At 37.3% G+C, this 22940-nt stretch overlaps 6 protein-coding genes across 7 annotated transcripts; 3 read left to right on the top strand and 3 right to left on the bottom strand.

Moving 5' to 3' along the window:
- Positions 1–50: 50 nt before the first annotated feature.
- BNAA05G23600D lies at positions 51–705 on the bottom strand. The gene has a single exon (XM_013784581.3). The coding sequence runs from the start codon at positions 634–636 to the stop codon at positions 178–180; it is 459 nt and encodes a 152-aa protein (XP_013640035.2). The 5' UTR covers positions 637–705; the 3' UTR covers positions 51–177.
- A 1155-nt stretch (positions 706–1860) lies between these two features.
- Positions 1861–2992, top strand: LOC106452231 (60S ribosomal protein L37-2). Its single transcript, XM_013894288.3, has 4 exons — positions 1861–1988; positions 2092–2227; positions 2583–2684; positions 2767–2992. Exons 1-4 carry the CDS (start codon positions 1986–1988, stop codon positions 2814–2816), a joined length of 291 nt encoding a protein of 96 aa, XP_013749742.1. The 5' UTR covers positions 1861–1985; the 3' UTR covers positions 2817–2992.
- A 1504-nt stretch (positions 2993–4496) lies between these two features.
- LOC106345379 lies at positions 4497–12418 on the bottom strand. 2 transcript variants are annotated; one of them, XM_048779779.1, is made up of 4 exons: positions 11708–12418; positions 11531–11585; positions 6116–6154; positions 4497–4898 (listed from the first exon to the last, which is right to left on the bottom strand). In XM_048779779.1, exons 1-4 carry the CDS (start codon positions 12128–12130, stop codon positions 4756–4758), a joined length of 660 nt encoding a protein of 219 aa, XP_048635736.1. In that variant the 5' UTR covers positions 12131–12418; the 3' UTR covers positions 4497–4755. The 2 variants fall into 2 exon arrangements, with proteins under 2 accessions (XP_048635736.1, XP_048635735.1); XM_048779778.1 differs by having other exon boundaries at positions 6024–6154; positions 11708–12411.
- Positions 12419–14506: 2088 nt separating this feature from the next.
- LOC106452230 (dynein light chain 1, cytoplasmic) lies at positions 14507–15649 on the top strand. The gene is made up of 3 exons (XM_013894287.3): positions 14507–15044; positions 15142–15285; positions 15377–15649. Exons 2-3 carry the CDS (start codon positions 15148–15150, stop codon positions 15518–15520), a joined length of 282 nt encoding a protein of 93 aa, XP_013749741.1. The 5' UTR covers positions 14507–15044; positions 15142–15147; the 3' UTR covers positions 15521–15649.
- A 624-nt stretch (positions 15650–16273) lies between these two features.
- Positions 16274–18396, top strand: LOC106452228 (rop guanine nucleotide exchange factor 13). Its single transcript, XM_022719664.2, has 6 exons — positions 16274–16532; positions 16712–16983; positions 17071–17145; positions 17206–17478; positions 17571–17900; positions 17989–18396. Exons 1-6 carry the CDS (start codon positions 16274–16276, stop codon positions 18394–18396), a joined length of 1617 nt encoding a protein of 538 aa, XP_022575385.2.
- Positions 18397–18433: 37 nt separating this feature from the next.
- LOC106452229 (photosystem I reaction center subunit VI-1, chloroplastic) lies at positions 18434–19686 on the bottom strand. Its single transcript, XM_013894286.3, has 3 exons — positions 19339–19686; positions 18821–18947; positions 18434–18733 (listed from the first exon to the last, which is right to left on the bottom strand). Exons 1-3 carry the CDS (start codon positions 19467–19469, stop codon positions 18554–18556), a joined length of 438 nt encoding a protein of 145 aa, XP_013749740.1. The 5' UTR covers positions 19470–19686; the 3' UTR covers positions 18434–18553.
- Positions 19687–22940: the final 3254 nt, after the last annotated feature.

Raw genomic sequence — 22940 nt, 5'->3', positions numbered from 1 at the left:
ATGGTTTGGCAATACAGGTTCTAGATCTTTGCCAGAAGAGAGCTTTAAAGTTCACTGTCAAAGGATGGTGTTGATACACAAGCATGACTCAAACATACAAGAAGAAAGACTTGTAGTAAACCAAAACAAATCAAGAATTTGAAAATCACAAACTATAATAGCTCGAGAGTGTTCGGATCAGGCGTAGAGATCATTTAAGAACTTGTCAACGATGTTGAGATACACAGGGCTTCTAAGACGAGAATAGTAATGAAGTGCCTCTTCAACGTCAAGGGCTTGCTCTATATCTCCTGTCTCAATCACATACATCTCTTTAATCTTCTTCTCCATTTTATCGCAGTCTCTTGATAAACGAGAAGAGCAAGCTTCTGTTTTCTTCTCTTGGTGATCTTGTACATGCTCTTGAGTCTTTTGCTCCAGTTTTAATGGACCTCCTCCTCCAATGCTGTTTTTAAGATCAGACTCCCAGATGTTGAGGAAACTTGCGTAGAAATCATCGCCATCGAGAGAATTTGATCTACAAAATGTGCATGAGAAGTGAGTTTTTGGTTTAGAGAGTTTCTTACCTGCTCTAAGAATGATTGACTTCAGACTGTGTAGTGTTCTGTGGAAGAAACTGTTTGTTTTCTGAAACATCTCTCTACACTGTAACTGATATGTTCTTGTCGGGAGGGGAGATCAATGTTCTCTCACATATATTTGTAGTTACTAAATTCGAATTAAATATGTAGTATATTAAGGTGTTGATTGGCTACTTTAGTTTCATAGTATTTGCCAATGTATCTTTAGTGTTTATTACTCTGCATCAAAAAGGCTAAAGTGAAAATTTGTCTTTGTCGTGGAATGTCACCTTTCACTTTTTTTTTTCTTCATGTTTGTCTTTTTTGATGATTTGAAGATCTTAAAATTAAGGTTAATAGTGATGGATGCACGATTTCAAATTGTGCATGTACTTTATTCATTGAATTATAGTAGGGTATTATAACTTTATTATTGGATAAATATCAAATAGTTGGTACGGTTTCAATAAAAAGGATGGAGAGAGAAATATTTTAAGTATGTTTGTATAGGAAGGTACTACGTACTATTGTTGTTTGACTAACTGTTGTCTAAAGCACGGTGTAACATTCCTTAGTTAAGATGCAAAGCTAAAGCGGCTCTGTCTTTGGACCTACATACCAACGTTAATCCATGATTTTGGGGGAACTACTTTAAACGTATTAATGACCAAACCTATGCAAGTAGAGAGGCTTATTTGGTACAGAGAAAAACAAATTAGGTCTGTTGAAACTGTAAAGGACAATGTTCTAACATCAAGTTTGGAAACTCCATAAACTCTAAGAGACATTCACAAAGGTTGGTCAAATGATATTGCATCTACTTGATGTGTACCATTCTTGTCTTCACTTGCTTCAGTAGAGTTACTATCACGTCAAAGCATTTTCATTGTATATAGCTAAAACTAGCTTGTTTAAACTCGTTGGTTACTTATTCAGCTAGCACAAATTCAGCAATATGCAACCAACTATAATCTAAAATGTAATGTACCATGGCACACATGCAGCAAAGTCTACATAAATCACCATAGGTATTGAATGATGTTTCTTGCAAGAGCATAAATAAATGTGGAAACCAACTTCATGTGTTGCATTTTGCTCTTCAGCAATCAGAAGAATCGTTAGTGCCGCCATGACAGATCCTCAACCACATGATTTGACTTAGGACTGTGATCTAGATGCAATGAAACCAAAGAAAAAAAAAAATTGTGTCTGAAACTGAAAATGGGCAAAAGAAACTGGAATAAGGCCCATTTGTCAAAATAGAAACTGAGGCCCATTTATAAACATAAATGCCCATGATATCACTTCCAACCCTAGAGTCAGAAGTCATATAAGTGGCCGTCTTATAAGCTCCACATCTTCTTCCTCCCCCTGAAGCCGAATAATCAATCATCCTAGGTTTTTTGTGGCAAGCAGCTCGCTACAATGGTGAACTCTCTCTCTCTCTCTATCTTCCTCCACACGTTCTCTCTTGTATTGAACCATTTTCTGATGTTGGTTGTGTGATGTTTTTTTTTGTTGAGTAATACAGACAAAGGGAACAGGGAGTTTTGGTAAGAGGAGGAACAAGAGTCACACACTATGTGTGAGATGTGGACGTCGTAGCTTCCACATCCAGAAGAGTCGCTGCTCTGCCTGCGCTTACCCCGCCGCTCGCAAGAGGACCTGTAAGTCTCTTCTTCATTTTTTTAAATTCTCACGCCGTTCCATTTTCTTACCGATCAATCTTGTTTATTGATTCTTGATAATCCTTAAGAGAGTGGTATTGTTGTTGTGTAGTGTTACGTTTTGGATTAATTTTTCTTATAGAAGGAATGTTTTTAATTTAACAAATCAACTGTATATTAGCTCGACTGATTTGTCGTGTAGTTGTAATATAATCTCAATAGGATGTAACTTTACATGTTGTTTTAGTAGTATCTAGCTCAATTTGATTTGTTGTTTAATTGTAACAATCGTTTTGAGTTTGGAGAAATGTATTGCGTCTTTATCATATATTAATGAAAATGTATCTCTTATTAGACAACTGGAGTGTGAAGGCAATCAGGAGGAAGACAACCGGAACCGGAAGGATGAGGTATCTCAAAAATGTTCCCCGCCGTTTCAAGACCGGTTTCAGAGAAGGTAATAACGTTGATTAATGATTTTGTTAGAAGTCCAAAATGGGGTTACTAATGATGTCACACATTTTATTTATTTACATTAGGTACTGAAGCCAAGCCAAGGAACAAGGGAGCAGCTGCTTCATCAGCCTAAAAGAAACCTCACTTGGTGTTAAAGGCAGGAAGGGACTAAAATTTAGCACTTTTCTCTCGCTCTATCTAGTTTTGAGATTTCCTATTCCTGAATACTATTTATGTTTTTGTTTCAAGTTTTCGAACCTGGTTGATATATCATCCCTTCATCTTGCAATTTTATAACTTTCTTTGCTATTTTTACACATTCATCCAAATGATTTCTAATGAACCAAGTATAAAGTCCCAAACATTAGCAAAACCACCTTTACATTGAGTTTATCTTATCAAACCACCTTGAACTTATCACCACCTTTGTTCATTTCTGGTACACCATTTATATAGCCGGGATTCGGCAACAAAGATCATCAACCGGTTGTGAATGCTTAACCAACGTGTTAAAGTAAAAGAGAGAGCTTTTTGCTTCTTTGGCATTATGATGTGCTTAATCAACCTTGGTTTCATTATCTTCTTAGTTGTTACATAAAAAATTTTGATAAATGATTTTATTACTAATCTCTTCAGTTTGTGGTACACCTTCATTTGCAAGCTGTTAACATTACTGTAAACTAAAGTTACACAACACTATGATTTCTGCTGTGTACTACTCTCCTCACAACCTCCATTACATTTCTTCATATGGTATCAAAAACAACAACAAATTTGATCCCTAAGGCAGATTCCGCATCTACAACTCATCTTTAGCAAACTGATCCTTCGACTTTTAACTCTTCATTGATAAAAACAGCCGTCTCCTTAGCACTAGACTTCGCCAACAACTTTAACTGCACAGAACAAAACAACAGTGTGAGACCAAAAACCTTCCTGGAGGAAAACAAAAGAACCATCACATAAAATACCATTATAATCACCACTCTACATCTCTTTGAAGTTATGACCTTTAGTTTAGGACGCTCGTTTGCAGCAGCGTCTATCCTCGCAAAGACAAGACTCTCAAACCCTTTGAAGTGTTTTGACAACTTCTCCACCTGTTTGCTCATCGCCTGAGAGTTATGACACCATGGTGTGTGCACCTGTCTCCATGATAAAACTCAATGTTGCATCCTTTAACAAGAGTTTTGGTTCCATTTACCTCAAGAAGAATGGCTCTTCAAGACCAGTTCATCAAAAGTCCTGCCGACCACAGTCACTACATTTCCATTTTGCTGCAGATTTGGAAGAATCAATGTTTAGCCATATTACCACACAAATAACATTCAGAAGAGAGAATGTATTTTTTTGATACTCACTTTATCTGGAATTGGCTCTGACCTGTAGTAAGGTGTCACAGTTCCATGCACAAGTCCTAAAGAAAACTCCTACACTGCAAAAACTCAACATCGATTAACTTCAGTGAGTTTTCTACTTATCTGTGAAGGAAAGAAAAAGAGTTCTGAGAAATTTTGTACTTCTCTATTGCTAGGGGAAGGATCTGCCTCAAGCAAAAACTTGGAGTTCAAGTCAACGCAGCAATCTATTACATGAACTCGATATTAATCACTGTAGCTAGTAGCTTTGTCAATAGCCTACAAGTATATGTAATCGCTTGTTCAGAAAACTTACAACAGTTTTCTTTGTATCTTCAATCCCAAATAAGGTTAAGAATGGCATTTCGAGGTTCTCATTTGATCCTTCTGTAATAAATAGAGAGACCGGAGAAGGTGATGTCTTCAGCCTTCAGATCATTTAATACGAAAGTAAATAAATATTTAATCTTTTTTTTCTTTTTGACTTTTTAATTTGACCACATTTAACATTTATTTATTCAAGACAAACCTCTTATTATTATTACACATCACTCGATTACAAATGAGCATGAGATTGATCATGAATAGCTGCAATCACTCTTATCGATCGGTACGCGCTTACTAATGGCAACATCGATGACAAATGAGCATGAGATTCTCTTTTTGTGCCTTATTGTAACCAATCTTCCGACCACATCTCCTCTTGTTTTGACTTCAAATCTCAGATTCACCTGAATCTTTCCGCCTCTCTCTGTGGCCTCTAGGCTTGCTCCTGCACCGTATAATGGGATCCTTCTTCCTTCTATAACCACTGCTTCCGTATATTGACTCTTCTTCGGTTGATAATGTTCCTTCAACTGCTAATGAGAAATTTTGTCATACCAAAGCCTTAAATTATATCAAAAGCTACACTAACAAAAAACATATATGCTTATGACTCGATGATCTCAGAATTAAAGAGTTAGGTCCAAAATCTTATCTTATATCATTCGGTTACTATATTTTTGTACATTCAATCTAACCAAAAACCAGTAAGTTCCAATTCTAAGTATGTGCTCATTAGTGCATTTGTATTAAGGACAATCCCAGACCAATGGTAAATAGACCAAATTATCTCATAGCCTACAAGTTTAGGATTCTTTTCAAGTGCATATATATATGAATGCTGTTTTTCTATCTTACAGGGTACCATAGTTGCACACTATTTCCTCTTTATGAAATACAATCGAAATAATTATACATCTTGGATCTAAGTTTTTTCTTCTCTTTAATTCCTTAAAAATAAATAAAAAACTGAGCAAGTCTTGTTTTAAGATTTACTTCATGGTATCAGAGCCAGGTTATCAATGATAACATGGCTTTGATACCATGTAGAAGATCTCAAAACCAAGATAAATATGTGCTCAAATGAGCTTAGCATAATAGAAATTTAAGGTGAAAGATAAGCTCATGAAGAACTTTATTGTAGAACAGAAGATATATAAGACGAAACTAAAGAATCACCAAGAGAAATGATTATATGACAATATTGAGATTGAAGAAGAGAGTTACTCTCAACATCAATACCCGAAGGTTAACAGATAAGACAAGGTTCTTTAACATTCGTATTTATACACATCTACTTCCATAAAACCCTAACACACATGGGCTTAACATAACAATGGGCTAGTTGACATTTGTTTTGGGCTTGTGGTTAATAATTTGCACTAGTGTTTTTTTTCAACTTTCCATGAGAAACTAGATTCCTGATTTGTTGAAACACAGTTTAAAATCTTAATTTTACAAAAAAAGTATTCATTTTTTAAATTATAATAGCATAACTAAAATTTTGGAAAAAAAAGTTTACAGCATGAAGTTCATATATAAGCCGCCCTGCTGAATAGTACATGGCCGATCCGTTGACCCAAGATTAATATTTTTGTCAAGTTTTACGTGTGTGATTAAACACATAAAAATTCTTTAACTACAAACAAAATAAGTACCTGACCGGTGGCGATAGGGAGTTGGTAATAGAAGAGACTGACTGGTTTGGAACTAACATGAATACCAAATGTTGGGGCAGGATTGTATATACCAATTCTTAATGTTCCATTCAAAGTCAGCAACTTGGTATGTGATGCAGCATAGACGGACGTCCTCTTCCTTGTCGGATTAGTATTAGAGTTTTCCTTTTATTTTTAGGTTACACATATATCCTTTTCTTGTTTAAAAAAGGAATATGTGATTCATATATATATAGGTATTGCTAGCTTGTATGAGATACGATTGATTTTATAAGACATTGAGTTTCTTTAAGAGCTTTAACTAGCACTGCGAAGAGTATTCGCCACCCCTAAGAGCTTTAAACAAGCACTGCGAAGAGTATTCGCATCCCGTCCATTGTTATCGAAGCTACCTTCGTTAACAAGTTACTTAAGTCAAGATCTAAACCCTAGACCTTCGACTTACACGGCTTCCGCACTCTATCAGTTGGTATCAGATTCAGTACGTTTCGGGAAAAGAACTTCTTGTTTTAATGACTAAGAAAACAGGAGGCGCTGGTGGTGACATTCGGGACCAACACCCGGAGGGAGCCACGCCGGAAATAATTGAGCTTAAAACCTTACTACTCGAGATGCAGTCCGCAACACAGGTGTCCACACAGGTGACACAAACATCTATCCAACAACTCAGCGACACAGTGGGAACATTAGCAACCCGCCTTGACGCCTTAACAACAGCATTAACGGCGCGTTTGGACCAACAAGTCCAACCCATCGCCCATGCTCCATTACCGCCAGCTCAACTACAGCAACATAACCCTCACCATCGACAACAGCTCCCACCATTCCCACCCTTGCAACAACAGCAACAAAACCTACCTCCCAATCAACACCAGCAACACTTTCGTCGCCCTCAACAACTCGGTGACGCACGAGCTCATGACATAGACGAAGACGAAGCTGACGAGCATCGACGTGTCTATTATGACGATCTACGACAGCAACACGTCGTCAATAACCGTTGGGAACAAAGCTTTAAAGTGGATATCCCTGAATTCCATGGTGGCCTTAAAGGAGATGATCTCGTTGACTGGTTGATTTCAGTCGAAGAAATCCTCGAATTTAAACAGGTTCCGGCCACCAGACGAGTTTCACTCGTGGCAACGCGTTTTCGCGGACATGCAGCAACTTGGTGGAAACAACTCAAAACCACTCGGTCTCGCACTGGTAAAACTCCGATCCAATCATGGGAGAAGTTAACTAAACATCTTCGGCAAACCTTTTTACCACATAACTATGAACGTACCATGTATACAAGATTACAAAATCTTCGTCAAGGTAGTCGTACCGTGGATGAATATGCAGAAGAATTTGCTTTGCTGTTAACCCGCAACGAGATTAATGACAGCCAAGTCCAGCTCGTCTCCCGCTTTATTGGAGGGTTACGCGCACAACTTCAGACGGCAATGGCACAATTTGACCCTTCCACAATTGGAGAGGCACAGCGGCGCGCAGCATCTCTCGAGCAACAGTCACGAACGTCTAACTGGAATCAGTCCTCTTCACGGACGCGTAGTCAAGACTCCGCTAGCAACAACACGCCATCGACGGCCACAAAGGAAACCAGCGATGCGGCAGCTTCGTCGACTAAACCCGCGACACCAGAAGAACAACAATTACGGCGTTCAACACGTCCTAATGCATTACGTTGTTACTCTTGTGGTGAACTAGGTCATCGACAAACAGCCTGTCCACACGCCACACGTAGAGGGCTACTGATCGATGAAACAATCGACGAGCAAGAAGTGTATGATTCACAAGACGAGGATGACTGTGACAACGACGAGACAACGCACCCCACTACAGGGGATCACGGTCGGTTACTTGTTCTACGTCGGGCATGTTTGACACCGCAGCGGCCAGATGATCAGTGGTTACGAACCAATATTTTTCGTTCCACCTGTACAATTAAAGACCGCATATGCAGTTTTGTCATCGACTCGGGCAGTTGTCGCAATGTCGTCTCCGAAGAAGCCATCACTAAACTTGGCATCACCCGGGAGAAGCATCCGTCACCTTACAATCTCGGTTGGCTCAACGACACTGCAACCATTCGTATCACAGAACGTGCGATCGTCCCGTTTTCCGTTGGCTTACACTACAAGGATCGTATGTACTTTGACATCGCTCCGATTGATTTTTGTCATCTTCTTCTTGGACGTCCTTGGGAGTTTGATCGAAAGATTATTCACGATGGAGCTAAAAATACCTACAGCTTTCTCTGGAACACTCAGAACATCATCCTCCTTCCATCCAAGGAAACAGCCGCAACACCACCAACCCTCACGCCATCACCAACCCCACCAACAGCGACGCCGTCCCCACCACCACAAAAATCTTCGTCACCAACTACGTTACTCTGTTCCTATGCAAAGTTTGTGTCTGAATTCCGCTCGGAAGGTTTTGCTTTGGCTCTCCTTCCAACCAGCGAACAAAGTCAACTTAATGCACCTCTACCGCCAGCTCTGAGCAGCGTTCTAACCGAGTTCGCTGATGTCTTTCCGGATGAACTTCCAGAAGGTCTACCGCCACTTCGAGATATCCAGCATCAAATTGATTTGGTTCCAGGTGCAACGTTGCCAAATCGACCACATTACCGTATGAGTCCATCAGAACACGAGGAGCTTCGTCGACAGGTCGAAGATCTTCTCCGCAAAGGACACATCAAAGAAAGTCTAAGTCCATGTGCAGTCCCAGCTCTTTTGATACCAAAGAAAGATGGATCATGGCGCATGTGCGTTGACAGCCGCGCAATCAACAAGATTACCATTCGGTATCGTTTTCCTATTCCGCGCTTGGATGATCTTTTGGATCAAATTGGTTCAGCCAAATTTTTCTCCAAGATCGACTTAAAAAGTGGCTATCATCAAATCCGTATACGACCTGGAGATGAGTGGAAAACAGCTTTCAAAACGAGAGAAGGTCTTTTTGAATGGTTAGTGATGCCTTTCGGTCTCTCTAATGCACCAAGTACTTTCATGCGTATCATGAACCAAGCATTACGACCGTTCATTGGACGTTTCGTCGTAGTATATTTCGATGATATACTTATCTTCAGCTCATCATTATCCGACCATAAAGAACATCTCCGCAAAGTTTTGTGTGTGTTACGCGAGGAGAAGTTGTTTGCAGCCAAGCAGAAATGTGAGTTTGGTGTCTCCAAGGTCCTTTTCCTCGGGTATGTGGTTTCTGATCAGGGTCTCGCCGTTGATCACTCTAAGGTCGAAGCGATCCGATCGTGGCCTATACCCAAGACAGTTTCTGAGGTTAGAAGCTTCCATGGCCTCGCATCATTCTATCGGAGATTCGTAGACCACTTCAGCACAATTATGGCACCGATTACAAACTGTATGAAAGAAGGCAAGTTCGAGTGGACAGGGGATGCATCAGTAGCTTTCGACTTGATCAAGGAGAAGCTCACTACGGCTCCCATTCTCGTCCTCCCAGACTTCTCTTTACCTTTCGAATTGCACTGTGACGCTTCTAAACTTGGCATTGGTGGCGTTTTAAGTCAAAATAAACGACCGGTGGCCTTCTATAGTGAAAAACTCGCAGGAGCACGAGGGCGATATAGTACGTACGATGTTGAGTTCTATGCTATCGTACAAGCTATCAAGCATTGGCGTCACTACCTAGTTCATCGGGAATTTATTCTTTATACTGACCATGATGCATTACGCCACTTGGACAGTCAAGCTAAAGTCTCTGCCCGTCATGCCTCCTGGATTTCTTATTTACAACAATTTACTTTTGTTATTAAGCATCAATCCGGGAAGAGCAATCGTGTGGCTGATGCGCTGAGCCGTCGCCATAGTTTATTAACTACCATGCATTCCACTGTGCCGGGTTTTGCTTCCTTTGCCGATATGTATCCTACGGATCCTTTCTTTTCTCGCATTCTTGGTGAAGCAGAACAGGAGTTGCGTAGCGACTATACCGTCCAGGATGGATATCTTTTTAAGGGCTTACGTCTTTGCGTTCCAGATTGCAGTCTCCGTATGAAGATAATAAGCGAGATCCATAATGAGGGACACGTGGGAAGAGATAGGACGCTACAGCTGGTTGTGGAGTCGTATTTTTGGCCTACTTTGCGGCGTGACGTCGAGAGGTTCGTTGAACGTTGCCGTATATGTCAGATCGCGAAGGGTAAAGCTTCCAACGCGGGGTTGTATCTGCCCCTTCCCATCCCGACGCAACCTTGGTCTGATGTTAGCATGGATTTCGTTTTGGGACTTCCTCGGACGCAGAGGGGCCATGATTCTATATTTGTCGTCGTTGACCGCTTTTCGAAGATGGTTCACTTTATAGCTTGTAAGAAGACGACTGATGCCGTGAGTGTTGCAAGTCTGTTCTTTCGTGAAATATATAGATTGCATGGTCTTCCCACATCTATTGTTTCTGATCGAGACACACGGTTTCTCAGCCATTTTTGGAGGTCCTTATGGAAATTGTTAGGTACTTCTCTTGACATGAGTTCCGCGTATCATCCCCAAACTGATGGCCAAACTGAAGTCGTTAACCGTTCCCTTGGAAATTTACTACGTTGCCTTGTGGGTGATAACATTAAGACTTGGGACACTAAGCTTTGTCAGGCTGAATTTGCTCATAATCATGCTGCAAACCGCAGTACGGGTTTCTCTCCGTTTCATGTGGTCTTTGGTCTGGTTCCTCGTGGGCCTTTAGACCTCTCTACTACGCCAGATTTGACTCGCCATCATGGAGAGGCTGTTGATTTTATAACTGACCTTCAAGGTATCCATAAAATCACTCAGTCTCGTTTGGAAACAGTGACTTCAAAGTATAAAGCTGCAGCTGACACTAAGAGACGGGAACTGATTTTTGAACCCGGTGACCTTGTGTGGGTTTATCTTACAAAAGAACGGCTTCCTCTTCGTGACTACAACAAATTAAAATCTAAGAAATTGGGTCCGGTCGAGATCGTGGAGCGTATCAACCCAAATGTCTATCGCGTTAAGTTGCCTTCTCACCTTCGTACGTCGGACGTCTTCAACATTAAACACCTCTCACCTTTCAAAGGCGACAATGATCCTCCTGATTCGTGGACGAATCCTTCTCAACCGGAGGGACCTGATGCAGCATAGACCGACGTCCTCTTCCTTGTCGGATTAGTATTAGAGTTTTCCTTTTATTTTTAGGTTACACATATATCCTTTTCTTGTTTAAAAAAGGAATATGTGATTCATATATATATAGGTATTGCTAGCTTGTATGAGATACGATTGATTTTATAAGACATTGAGTTTCTTTAAGAGCTTTAACTAGCACTGCGAAGAGTATTCGCCACCCCTAAGAGCTTTAAACAAGCACTGCGAAGAGTATTCGCATCCCGTCCATTGTTATCGAAGCTACCTTCGTTAACAAGTTACTTAAGTCAAGATCTAAACCCTAGACCTTCGACTTACACGGCTTCCGCACTCTATCAGTATGCATGCCATAGAAATCTGATCCTTGACCAACATAGAAGTTGCGTAGTTCGAATGTCTGCATCACATTCAACCATCACTAACCAAACATTTTCAAAAGAAACAAAAAAAGTGGTCTATATCAATATATATATATATATTAAAGGTTTTTAAAGAAATAAAAACAATTATTATTAGTACCTGAACAGAGATTTGAGGCTTGTAAGGTCTACTAGCTCCCCACGTGATTAAGCAACAGAAGGCGAAGAGACTTATAAAAATGAAAACGGCAAGTATGGCCTGAGACCTCCTTATAGAAGTCACATCGTCCATTTCTTCATACGAACCTTCTTCAAGTATAGTCTCATATTCTTTCTCGTTAGATCGGCACTTTTTGACGTTTTTTCTGTCTGATGATGATGATCGGGATATCCCGGAGAATCTACTCTCTGATGAGTTACGAGAGTGGCGGCCAAAGGAGTATGAATCGTGTGTGGGAGAGTCCATCATTGTACTAGGCTGTGTAACTGACGTGTAAGAGTCACGTGAAGGACTTTGCACGTAGTACATGGCGCGTTTTGAAGATCGTGAAGGCGAAGCCGCTAGACTTGTCATGTCGGACATCTTGGTTTACTTATATCTTGACCTAGTGGATCACCAGCAAGGTAACGTGAGAGAGGAAACTCTAAACTTTCTCATCAAGAACATAGTTAAAAGAAAAAAAGAGAAATATGGTGTTTAAAAAAAAAAAAGAGGAGGAATGTGGTGTTTTAAAGACATTTTGTTACGTGGAAATAAGACAGAACACGGAAGATAGTTTTGATTTTTTTTTACGAGGAAATCAACTAAGAGTGAGATGGTGACCAGTTTCTTGTGGTTGAGGTATTACCGCGGCTGAGTCCAGACGGATATCCGAACCTGTTTGGTTTAGGTTTGGGACTTGGGAGTGTATGAGCAACTGAGTGTTGGTGGATTGAGCTTACTTGTCGAGTTCTCGTTTGTTAGTAGTTCTACATCTGTGAGCTGTAAAGGTATCATGGAATAATTTATTAGTCTTAACTCTTAGAGTTTATATCGTCCGTCCGTTTTGAACTTTTGATTAATATGGAAATAAGGTTGGTTAACTTTTAGGGAGGTGTCTTTATATAAAAATAGAAGTAAATTATCAGTGCGCTGCCTGCAAAACCTTACTTCATAAAGTCCGTCCTTAATTTGTGTATTGTTTGTATTGTGTTAATTATTATTTATGTGTGTATTTATGGAAAATGAGTTATAATGTTGATGCATTCAGTGAGGATGCATTGATGGTGCTCATCTCCACTTCTCTATGATGATATTCACTATCACTAGGCTGAAAGCAAAAACACAATCGCTTTAAAGTCGTGATGATTGGATAAGTTTGGTATTGGCGGTCATGTGTTTTCAGAATATGTAATGTGTTTTTCTAACTTTTTTTTTGGTAAAAAATGTTTTTCTAACTTTGTTATTGGCAAAAACAAAAACAAAAAATGTGTATGGTATTTAGATTTATAATATACTAGTATTACTGTCCCGTGCTAAGCACGGGTATACTTTTTGGTGGCTTTTGAATTATTTAAAAAATAAAATTGTAATGTTTTAAATCAAAATTGAATTTATTTTAAATTTTTTTTTTGCTGAAGCTAGGTAACACCTAGAAATATCGTATTTGCTATATTCAGTTTTATTTGTATTTGTTTTGTAAATAGTTCTTCTTTAAAATAAATTTATTGGAATTAATATTGAAAAATATAAAACTAACATGCATACAAAATAGTCAATATAATAGACTTATTTTTCAAGCAAAATTTTTGTAAGAATATGCTATGTCACATTAAAAAAAGGATTTGTTAAATAGTCAAACTATAACAAACAAATTTGTAAATACCTAAATTGGATCATCATAGTTATTGATATTTTTTTTCCCTCGGTTAGACTCGCATCGCATCATTAGCCATGAGATTTGATTTCAAAGTTACAAAAACAAAATAGAAATTCTTAAAGTGTTTTGTTCAAAAAAAAAAAAATTCTTAAAGTGTAACATAAGAGAGAGAGAGAGAGCCAGAGAATAACTAAAGATAGAAGATACCACTTGTTTACGGTTTTGCTTGTGTTTTATGTTTGCTGGGTTCTTTCGCTTGACTTTTTCTTCTTTCCTTTTCATTTCTGTTTATATCGGATGAAATAAATGTATGTAGTTTCACAAAGATAAGACATATAAAAGAGTTGAGATGATTATGGTTACTTTCGTTGCTGATAGAGCTTTAACTTTCAGTTAGGAGTAATCATAACTTGTATGGAATTATTTTGATCAGTGGGAGAACTGATTATCAACCGGAGAAGAAACAATGAAGAAGGAAGTAAAATTAAATAAGATAGAAAGGTAAAACAGAAACACAGTTATAGAACGTGATCTTTATTTTGTAAGTGGGTGAGATAATTTAGGGATTTAGTTTTTTTTTTCAATTTTTCACGTGAAATTCCAAAATCATTATTAATCAATCTTATTTGTTTTGTAAATTTTTGTTTTGCCACATGTCTAATTATGATTTGCTAGGCGACTTGCGCTTTAGTATATAAGGGATTTGCTGACAAGGGAGACAAAACCTAATTTTTAGACCAACCATCATGTTACGTATTAGTTTTACCTTTACACTTGAAGTTCTAAAGATTCTTTTAATAAAAGTTCTGATGATTTTATATTATTGATTTTCTGTAAGAAGATATGATATTTATGCATGTACAAGCGACACATTCTTTATATGAAATAAAAAAACAAGCTACACATTCATTGTATTCCGAACTTACTACGGTCAACGTGCAGAAATAGTCAAATTCTATACAAATACTTCGTACCATTTTTTTTGAATAAACTATGGAAATTTGATTTCTTGTAACATTTAAAAACTTGAAACAACTTTTGAGAAATAAATTTGATGGTACTTGACTACTTTTTTTTTTGCTCAAATAAAATTGATGGTATTTGACTACTTGATTAAATACTAATCTTTCCTCCAAAATGATTTTTTTGAGCCGATACCATGAGCCCTAAAATCTAAGTTTCTTTTTCTCTCGGCCCATTTAGCTGCAAACCGAAAATGAGAGAGATCATTCTGAAGCTAAAGGTCACAGCTTCAACAACATTCCAGATGGGAATAAATTGAGATATGAGCCTATCCATCTCCCATCAATAGAGGTCTGAAAACGACGTGGACACACGTCAGAGAAATCTCTACTACAACTCTGATGACTCATCAAACCCTATTTTTCTTACTGCAAGCTCTTTGTATTTTCTTTTTATTCTTATCAAAACCGGTCCATTTATGATTCTCACGATTACTATTATCTCTTAGAGTAGTAACAAAAAGATTGTCACAAAAGATATGTTGAAGATAAGAGAGGGAAAAAGAAAAGACAAAAGATTACGTAAGCAGTAAGGTACTTAGGTAAGACAGTTACTTAAACACAGGAAGATAAAACGACAGAACATGTGAGATTCTCTTAAAACCTGTCGGAAAAGGTGACGTACGATTCACTTGTTCTTAAATTTCCTTTACGAGTTATCATCAAAAGATTAGCTCTTGTGATATTAAAGGAATCTCTTTAACTTTGTTTAGTTAAAGATGCTGGAAGGGAAAGCAAAGGTGGAAGACACAGATATGCCAGTGAAGATGCAAATGAAAGCATTGAACATTGCTTCTCAATCTCTCGATCTTTTTGATGTATCTGACTGTCAACCTATCGCTGCTCACATCAAGAAGGTTATATATATCTTTTTTAGTTCTCTGAGGATGGTTTTTGTAGAGTCTTGTTTCTTCTTCTCTGGCTAACTTTCTTTTGGTCAAAAAGCAGGAGTTTGATGAGAGATATGGAAGTGGATGGCAATGTGTGGTGGGATCAAACTTTGGGTGTTTCTTCACACACTCTAAAGGAACTTTCATCTATTTTCATTTGGGGACCCTCAACTTCCTCATCTTCAAAGGCGCCACCCTTTAGCTTCTTACCCCATATTTTAATTTTCTTTTTCTTGTAAACCGAGAAGTAGCTTTTGTTTGTGTAGGACACTGTGGTTTTGTTCTTTCCCTTTCCCTTTCTGTAGATAGATAATGTTTTTTCATGTAAACTGTGAGGTCATGTGCCTGTATAATATGGCTTTTGAGATAAATTAAGAACAGTATAAAACAGATTAAAATAATTTTACATAGAAGTATGAAAAATAAAGTAATTTAGTGCTAGCTAAGTATAATACTTATAAATACAACTACACAGCATGCAATGATGCAAAGCTATACTGTCTACAACAAATCATTTTTGAAAAGCATATGCATAATCATTCTTGAAAAAAGTGCATCAATGTCTGCGTTTGTGTTTAAAGTTTATAAATAGTAAAGTAAAAATGTTTAAACACACATCATCTTAAAATATAAACTTCAATCCTAAATTTGTTTATATAATAACTGTAATGATAAATCAATCGGTTAGTTAGTTAGTTAGTAATCTAATGAGGCAAAGAGAGAAAAAGAAGCCTATTCTGGATTTGCCATACTATTGAGTATTATTATTTACCACAAGTTTCATTAGTTTGTTCTCTCAATTCTCTACAAGAACATATCAAATAACTCCTTCTGCTCTGTTCTTTCATCTTTCTTAATGTCTCTCCCGCCTAAAAACTCCTCTTTGTTTCAAGAGGAGAAAACAGAAGGGTTCAAAAACAGAGAACCTCTCCTTAGATTTAAGAAAATTATGGAAATGGTGAAAGCGGTTGAGAGAGAAGACAAAGGAAGCCACAAATTCGGATTGTACGATTTCGAGAACATGAAGGAGAAAAACGCATCTTCTCGGAACGTCAAGAGATGGAACTCTAGTTCTGCCTTGAGAACTGAAGATCCAGACATTGATGATGACACTGTTTTCAAAAGAACTGCTGTCTCGAGCTTCCTACCAATGTTACCTATTCGACCGCCTCAGACATGTGAAGCAACCGGTGATGAATTACAGGAAGAGGCAGGCAAGAAAAAAACATATGTTTCAATGTTTCAAAATGACTTAGATTAATGAGTTTTTAGGTTTTCTTGGATCACAAGTTAAGATAATTAGAGATTTCTTGTTGTTTACGTTATCACTGTGGTGGTAAGTTTTATACAGAAAAAATCATGTTATTGATTTATATATCTATATGTGTTACAGAAAGGGAACAGATGAAAGAAAGGTTTGCGAAACTGCTTCTAGGAGAAGACATGTCAGGAGGAGGCAAAGGTGTTTCATCAGCACTAGCATTATCAAACGCAGTCACAAATCTTTCAGCATCAGCGTTTGGAGAGCAACGGCGTTTAGAGCCAATGTCAGAGGATAGAAAAGAACGGTGGAGAAGAGAAATGGGATGGCTTCTCTCTGTTACTGATCATATAGTTGAGTTCTCTCCAACACAACAAACAAACAAAGATGGTTCATCCATTGAGGTTTCTGAAAACATTCTCCCTTCTCTTAGTTAAAGTTCTTGTTTCTGTGTGTGTGTGTGTGTCTGAATATGGATCTTTTTGATGTAGGTAATGACTACTAGACAGAGAACAGATCTTGTCTCCAACATCCCTGCTCTTAAGAACCTCGATGTGATGCTCACAGTAAGTCAAAATATACACTTAGAATCTGTATCAACAAGATCTAAGGTTGCTATTTTGTAGGATTGTCTTGATAAATTCAAGGATCAGGATGAGTTCTATTACGTCACAAGCGATTCTCCTGAACATTTAAACAGTAACTCGAGCAGGAACAATGATAAATGGTGGCTACCAACAGTGAAAGTTCCACCTAATGGCTTATCCGAAACGTCGAAAAGGTTTCTACTGAGTCAGAAAGAATGTGTGAGCCAAGTGCTTAAATCAGCATTGGCCATAAACGCCGAAGTTTTGTCTCAAATGGAGACCCCTGAGAGCTACATTGACTCACTTCCTAAGGTATGATAAAACTTAAACACTAAGAACTAAGAGCCCTTTTGATTCTGTATCCTTTGTCAATGCCTTCTTCTTCTTTTTGTTTGTATTTACAGAATGGGAAAGCTAGTCTTGGAGACATGATCTACAGAATGATAACGTTAGACATGTTTGATGTAGAGAAGTTCCTTCTTGAAATGGACTTATCATCTGAGCACAAGATTCTTGATCTTCAGGACAAAATTGAAGCTTCGGTTGTGATATGGAAGAGAAAGATAGTGCAGAAAGACAACAACAAGTCTTCATCTCCATTTAGTACTAATCTGAGTATGGAGAAGAGACAACTGCTAGAAGAAAGAGCAGAAACCATCTTGCTTCTTATCAAACTAAGATTCCCAGGAATCTCTCAATCCACACTTGACATCAGCAAGATACAATTCAACAAAGTAATCAATCAAAAACATCTACTAAACCACATTTTAGGAGTTTACTTGTTTAATGTTCTGTCTTAAACAAACTGTTTTTTTTTTGTAGGATATAGGATTAGCTATAATGGAGAGTTATTCAAGAGTTCTTGAAAGCTTGGCGCACACGGTACTGTCAAGAATAGAAGATGTCCTTGTGGCTGATCAGCTAACTCAGGACCCTGAAAGCTTACTTTGTAAGAGATATATAGTGAAGGAGACAGAGAGTCCTAAGAAGGAGGAAGAAAGAAACTTTTGTCTTTTAGAGGAGCGACCGATAAAACAGAAGGCTCCCATCTCACTGTCAGAGGTAATGCAATGGAATATGGATGACAAGAACGATGCACCACTCAAAGATTCAGGCAAGAAGCTGTTGACCAGAGTGTCAACCATGATCATGGCTAACAACAAGAAGAGTACCTCATATCTTGAATCTCTAGGAACCACAAGGAGTCCAAGAGCAGGTCAATACTCTTAAGAAGAATATTTATTTTGTAAAATTAGGGAAGGAGATGTAAAAGAGAAACATAATATACATAAATCAAAAATCATTTGAAGAGATTGTAGTATATATTGAGAAATGTTTATGGGATTATAAAGAGGGAGAGAAGGTAACAAACATGCATGAATCTAAATCAAAGTTTGCCGCGAGGACCGAGCTTAGGCTTCTCCTGAGGACCTCTCTTGATGGGAAGAACATCACCGGTGGAGGAAGCGCTGACGTAAGTAAGCAAAGATCCTCCTCCGAGGATCAAGAACTTGAGGAGCAGTCCTCTCTTTGTGAATGGTGCAGCGAATGTCTCAAAGAACTTGCTCTACAAGTTAGCAGAGAATAAAAGAATCTTTTCACAATATTGTTCTAAAGTATAACAAATCTATTTAGGTTTTCGAGATTAGTAGACCTGAAGTGGGTTGTAAGGAGAAGGAGCATCAGAGCCGTATAGATCCCATTGACCTGTTGTGTTTCCCAAATCTTCTAAGTCAAAGTAGACACTTTTGTCTCCATACTTAGCCACCACACCACCAGACCTAGCAAAATGAAGAACAACCTCAGGCTAATATTGATTACATACACAAGAGATGAAATGCCAATCATGTATATATATTTATTTATTTTTATTAAACCGGAGGAGTTCAGACCAGGCTCTAATCTACCTCGAGACCCGAGTTTAGCTGTTGCTAATAAATGATGACATGACGTACTCTCACAGTGGAACTAATTTTCTTGTGATAATTTACTAACCCAACTCAGCATTGGTCCAATCATATATCTTTCTTTAACATTTTCATCACTATTTATTCCATACACTTGGTCTTCATATATGAAGTTACAAACTATAAACGTAAATTGCAAATCTGTATTGTAGTTTTCAGTAGCATTTTAACTAAGTTAGTAGATAAATAAAGAGGTTTGGTTTACCGGATTGATTTGGTTTTGATGCTTAGGCGGGAAGGCTTGAAGGAGAGCTTGGCTCCGGCGAGTGAGCTTCCGCCAAGGCCTTTTACGGCCACGGATGGTTTCACGGCGGCGACAGTTGCAAGAGACGCCATGAGCTTTGATCACTATTTTGTGTTGTTGGGTGATTTGAAATTTGTTTGAAGAGATAGCCTTTAGCCTAAATGAGTGGATTCTGATCTTCGTCTGACGTGGCAAACTGAGAACTCCTCTTGGAGATTTTCTTGTGCCAGTTAGGAAATGCCACGTGGAACCTATTAAGATAATGCTATCTTCTATGTTCTAACTGAAAATAGTTCATCACTTCTTGTTTGGACGCTGGGAGCGCGAGTGCGCCTTTACAGTTTATAGGTTTTGCTGTAGGTCCCTTGTTTTTTTTTAACTTTGTAAAAGGCCCAAATAGTTTTCGGTTCAGTAAAAATCCAGCCGCTCGCAAGTTTTCTGAACTAGCAGTTTTATTTTGGGCTCTGATCTTGATCTCGAGAAAACATTATAAATCAAAACATAAATACTTACGTTACCTCAAAAACGCTAGCTAAATGACATTGAGTCAAAGTTGGCTTCTATGAATGGCAAAATAATTTTGTTTTCTACAACTTATGATAATACTTTCTGTCACAATCTATTTATATCGAATGTACAAGGTGGAAAAGAGCTTTCTTAATCGATATCACATATTTATATATTTCTTTTTAACAACATAAATTCAATAATAATAATAATGTAAAGAAACTTTAGAAATACATAAACGATGAAAACACAACAAATAACATAGCCAAAATGACAGAAAACAAGATGATCCATGAAATAGAGTGCTAAGATGATTCTCTTTTGAGAAGTATTTGTTAATAGAACATCAATTCTATTGATTTATTTTTTGCGATCTTTAAATCTTTGTCGCATTAGAAACATCAATTTTTTTTTGTATTATATTGGTTTTAATCCGGTTTAGATCTATACATATTCTTTGGTTCAGAATCTAATATATTGATTCAACCGTAAGAAATAAAGATTGAAAAGACCAATTTTGAACGAATATCGCCATACAACAAAGAGACTAAATTTTTATATTGATGTTGTCGTCTCGTCCATAATGTGATCGATGATTTTAGCATTGTATCAAAATATAAGTTATGGAAAATTCATTACTGGACATCAAACTTCTTGCTTTACTCTCTAAACTTTTTGCTTTACTCTCTAGATCTTTTTCTGCATCTCGAATCCATGACGGATTTTATAGGTGGATGTTTTTTTCATAACAAATCACTTGAGTCAGAAAATCGACACAATTTGCTTGATTATCTTTTCATCGATTATGGCCATAACATACATGTTAGAAACTGAAACATCGTTTTGAAAAGAAGAGAGACTAACCTTCAATCTGCTGTAAATAAAAGTTTCTTTCAGAAAAGAGAAGAATAAAAAACACTTAATCATTGAAAGTCTGATCAAATTGATCATAACTATTGAGTGGAAAATAGAAAGAAGACAATCGCCTTTTGCATCACCATCAAAAATATATATTTCATCTGAAAACAACTCTAAAATCTATTTTTTTAATTTGAATAGACAACGTATTATTAACTTCCACTTGATTTATGGTGGCCGAATAGTAAGAGACGTCCTTGTGTCTGAAGACTTTCGCGGTTCAAATCCTCGGACTCAGCAGCATCGATGTAAATGAAAATACAAATAAATAACTTTTAAGTTATGTTTTTTCCTTATAATCATTCAACTATTGATGCACTTAACTATATCATTTTCATGCCGTATCTAGTAGATATTTCTGCTGATAAACAATGGTTGTGATTTTGTTCTTTATTTTCAGAATACTTTTAATCATTTTGCAGTAAATCACATAATATAGACGACAGAGGTGGGATCTTCAAAACATGAATGAGAGGACAAGATCCCACGAGAGTGGGGAATCTAATTGAATTGACCCTAAGACATGGGAGAGGCAAACAAAAGAGGGAAGAGTAGAGACGTCTTCTAATTGGAGTTTGTCACGTGACGGAATCTATTGGAATCCACAACTCAAGCCACTAGGCTCTGTCCTTTCACACATGAAATAGAAAATCACGGAGATTCCAAACCCTTTTTTTTTTACCAAAATCACGGAGATTCCAAACCTGTGGAGAGAGAGAGAAGAGAAATGTGACTAGCCACCAACAAATTAGACACGAATCCTGAGGTAAATAACCATTCCTCTATGCATACTATGATCCTGCTAATTGCCAGCAAGTGCGTGCAACATCTACTTTCCAACTCCATCTTCACATTTAACCAACACTTGCATGCCCTTTATTTTATTTTAGTGATGTTCAGTATTAAATATTAATTAATGATATACAATGTCATTTTTTGTCGTGTACAATGAATATAACTTTCAACTATTTATAAAATCATTAACTACATTGTGGTGGTCTAGTGGTTTCCATTAGAAGAGGAATTTCTCTGATGATCCAAGTCAGAGATAGTGCGAAATTATTAGTTCCATATGTGGCCACGCGGATATAGCCCATTGCTTACGGTCCATTTGAATATTCGGGAGTCTGTGGACTGCATCTTCTATCCGGGGTTAGGTATGTGTCTTTAATAGATCCAGGTTTAACCATTTCCTTTAGCAAAAAAAAAAAACAATTTATAAAATCTTAGTAAAATAAACATATAGTCTTCATTTTTTCCTTACAAATTTGGTTTATGTAAAGTATAGTTCCTATGCAAATGTATATGATGCTTCTAAATGAGGTTTTATAAAACATTTTTGTTTCGTCGTGATCATGCAATTTGAACATAACAAAAAGTTACTCTTGGGTTCATCAACTAATAGGATTTCATTATTTTAAATTTGATATCTTTTAAAAAGAAAACAAAATATTGTCAAATTATATTATGTTTTTTTTTAAAGTAAAAAAAAACATAGTAGTTACAGAAAAAGAATTTAAAAAAAAAAATATTTTTAACGTTATCAACAAAAAATTAAACCCTAAATCCTAATTCTTAAACCTTAAATCATATACTCTAAACCTTAAACCCTGGGATAACTCAAGTGAATATATGTAATATAGTAAACCACGAGGGTTACTAAAATATAGTGCCATCAACTTTTTCTCATGCCTACCATGAATATGAAACACTATTTATAGAGATTATTATATTTCCAAATAAGGTTTGTATATGTATATAAGGACAGAAAAATACCAAAATATTTCGGTTCGTGACGTTAGAGTGAACGTTTTGATGCATCTGTATAACAGTATATACGCTGGAAAAGGAAAGATTTAATACATCTTAGCGTAAAGATTATGATACATACGCTACGTACGATTACGTTATAGTTTTGTTATAACACTAAGTTTTCTGATAAACCTGTCGAGTTGGACCTAAATAATCGACAAGATAGACTTTACACATAATCTTGAGCTACGAGGGTTTGACGTTGATTAACATAACATTGACGATAAACATACGGAAACACGGGTGAAGAAAGGCTGTTGTTCAAACAAATTGGGAAATTGCGTGCCAGGTTGGAGTTTCAAAAAACAAATATTTCACAACTTGTG

The sequence above is a fragment of the Brassica napus genome, chromosome A5, assembly GCF_020379485.1.
Source record: "Brassica napus cultivar Da-Ae chromosome A5, Da-Ae, whole genome shotgun sequence".
Lineage (NCBI taxonomy): Eukaryota > Viridiplantae > Streptophyta > Magnoliopsida > Brassicales > Brassicaceae > Brassica > Brassica napus.
The sequence above is the reverse complement of the archived record's forward strand: the minus strand, read 5'-3'. Positions and strand labels throughout refer to the sequence as shown.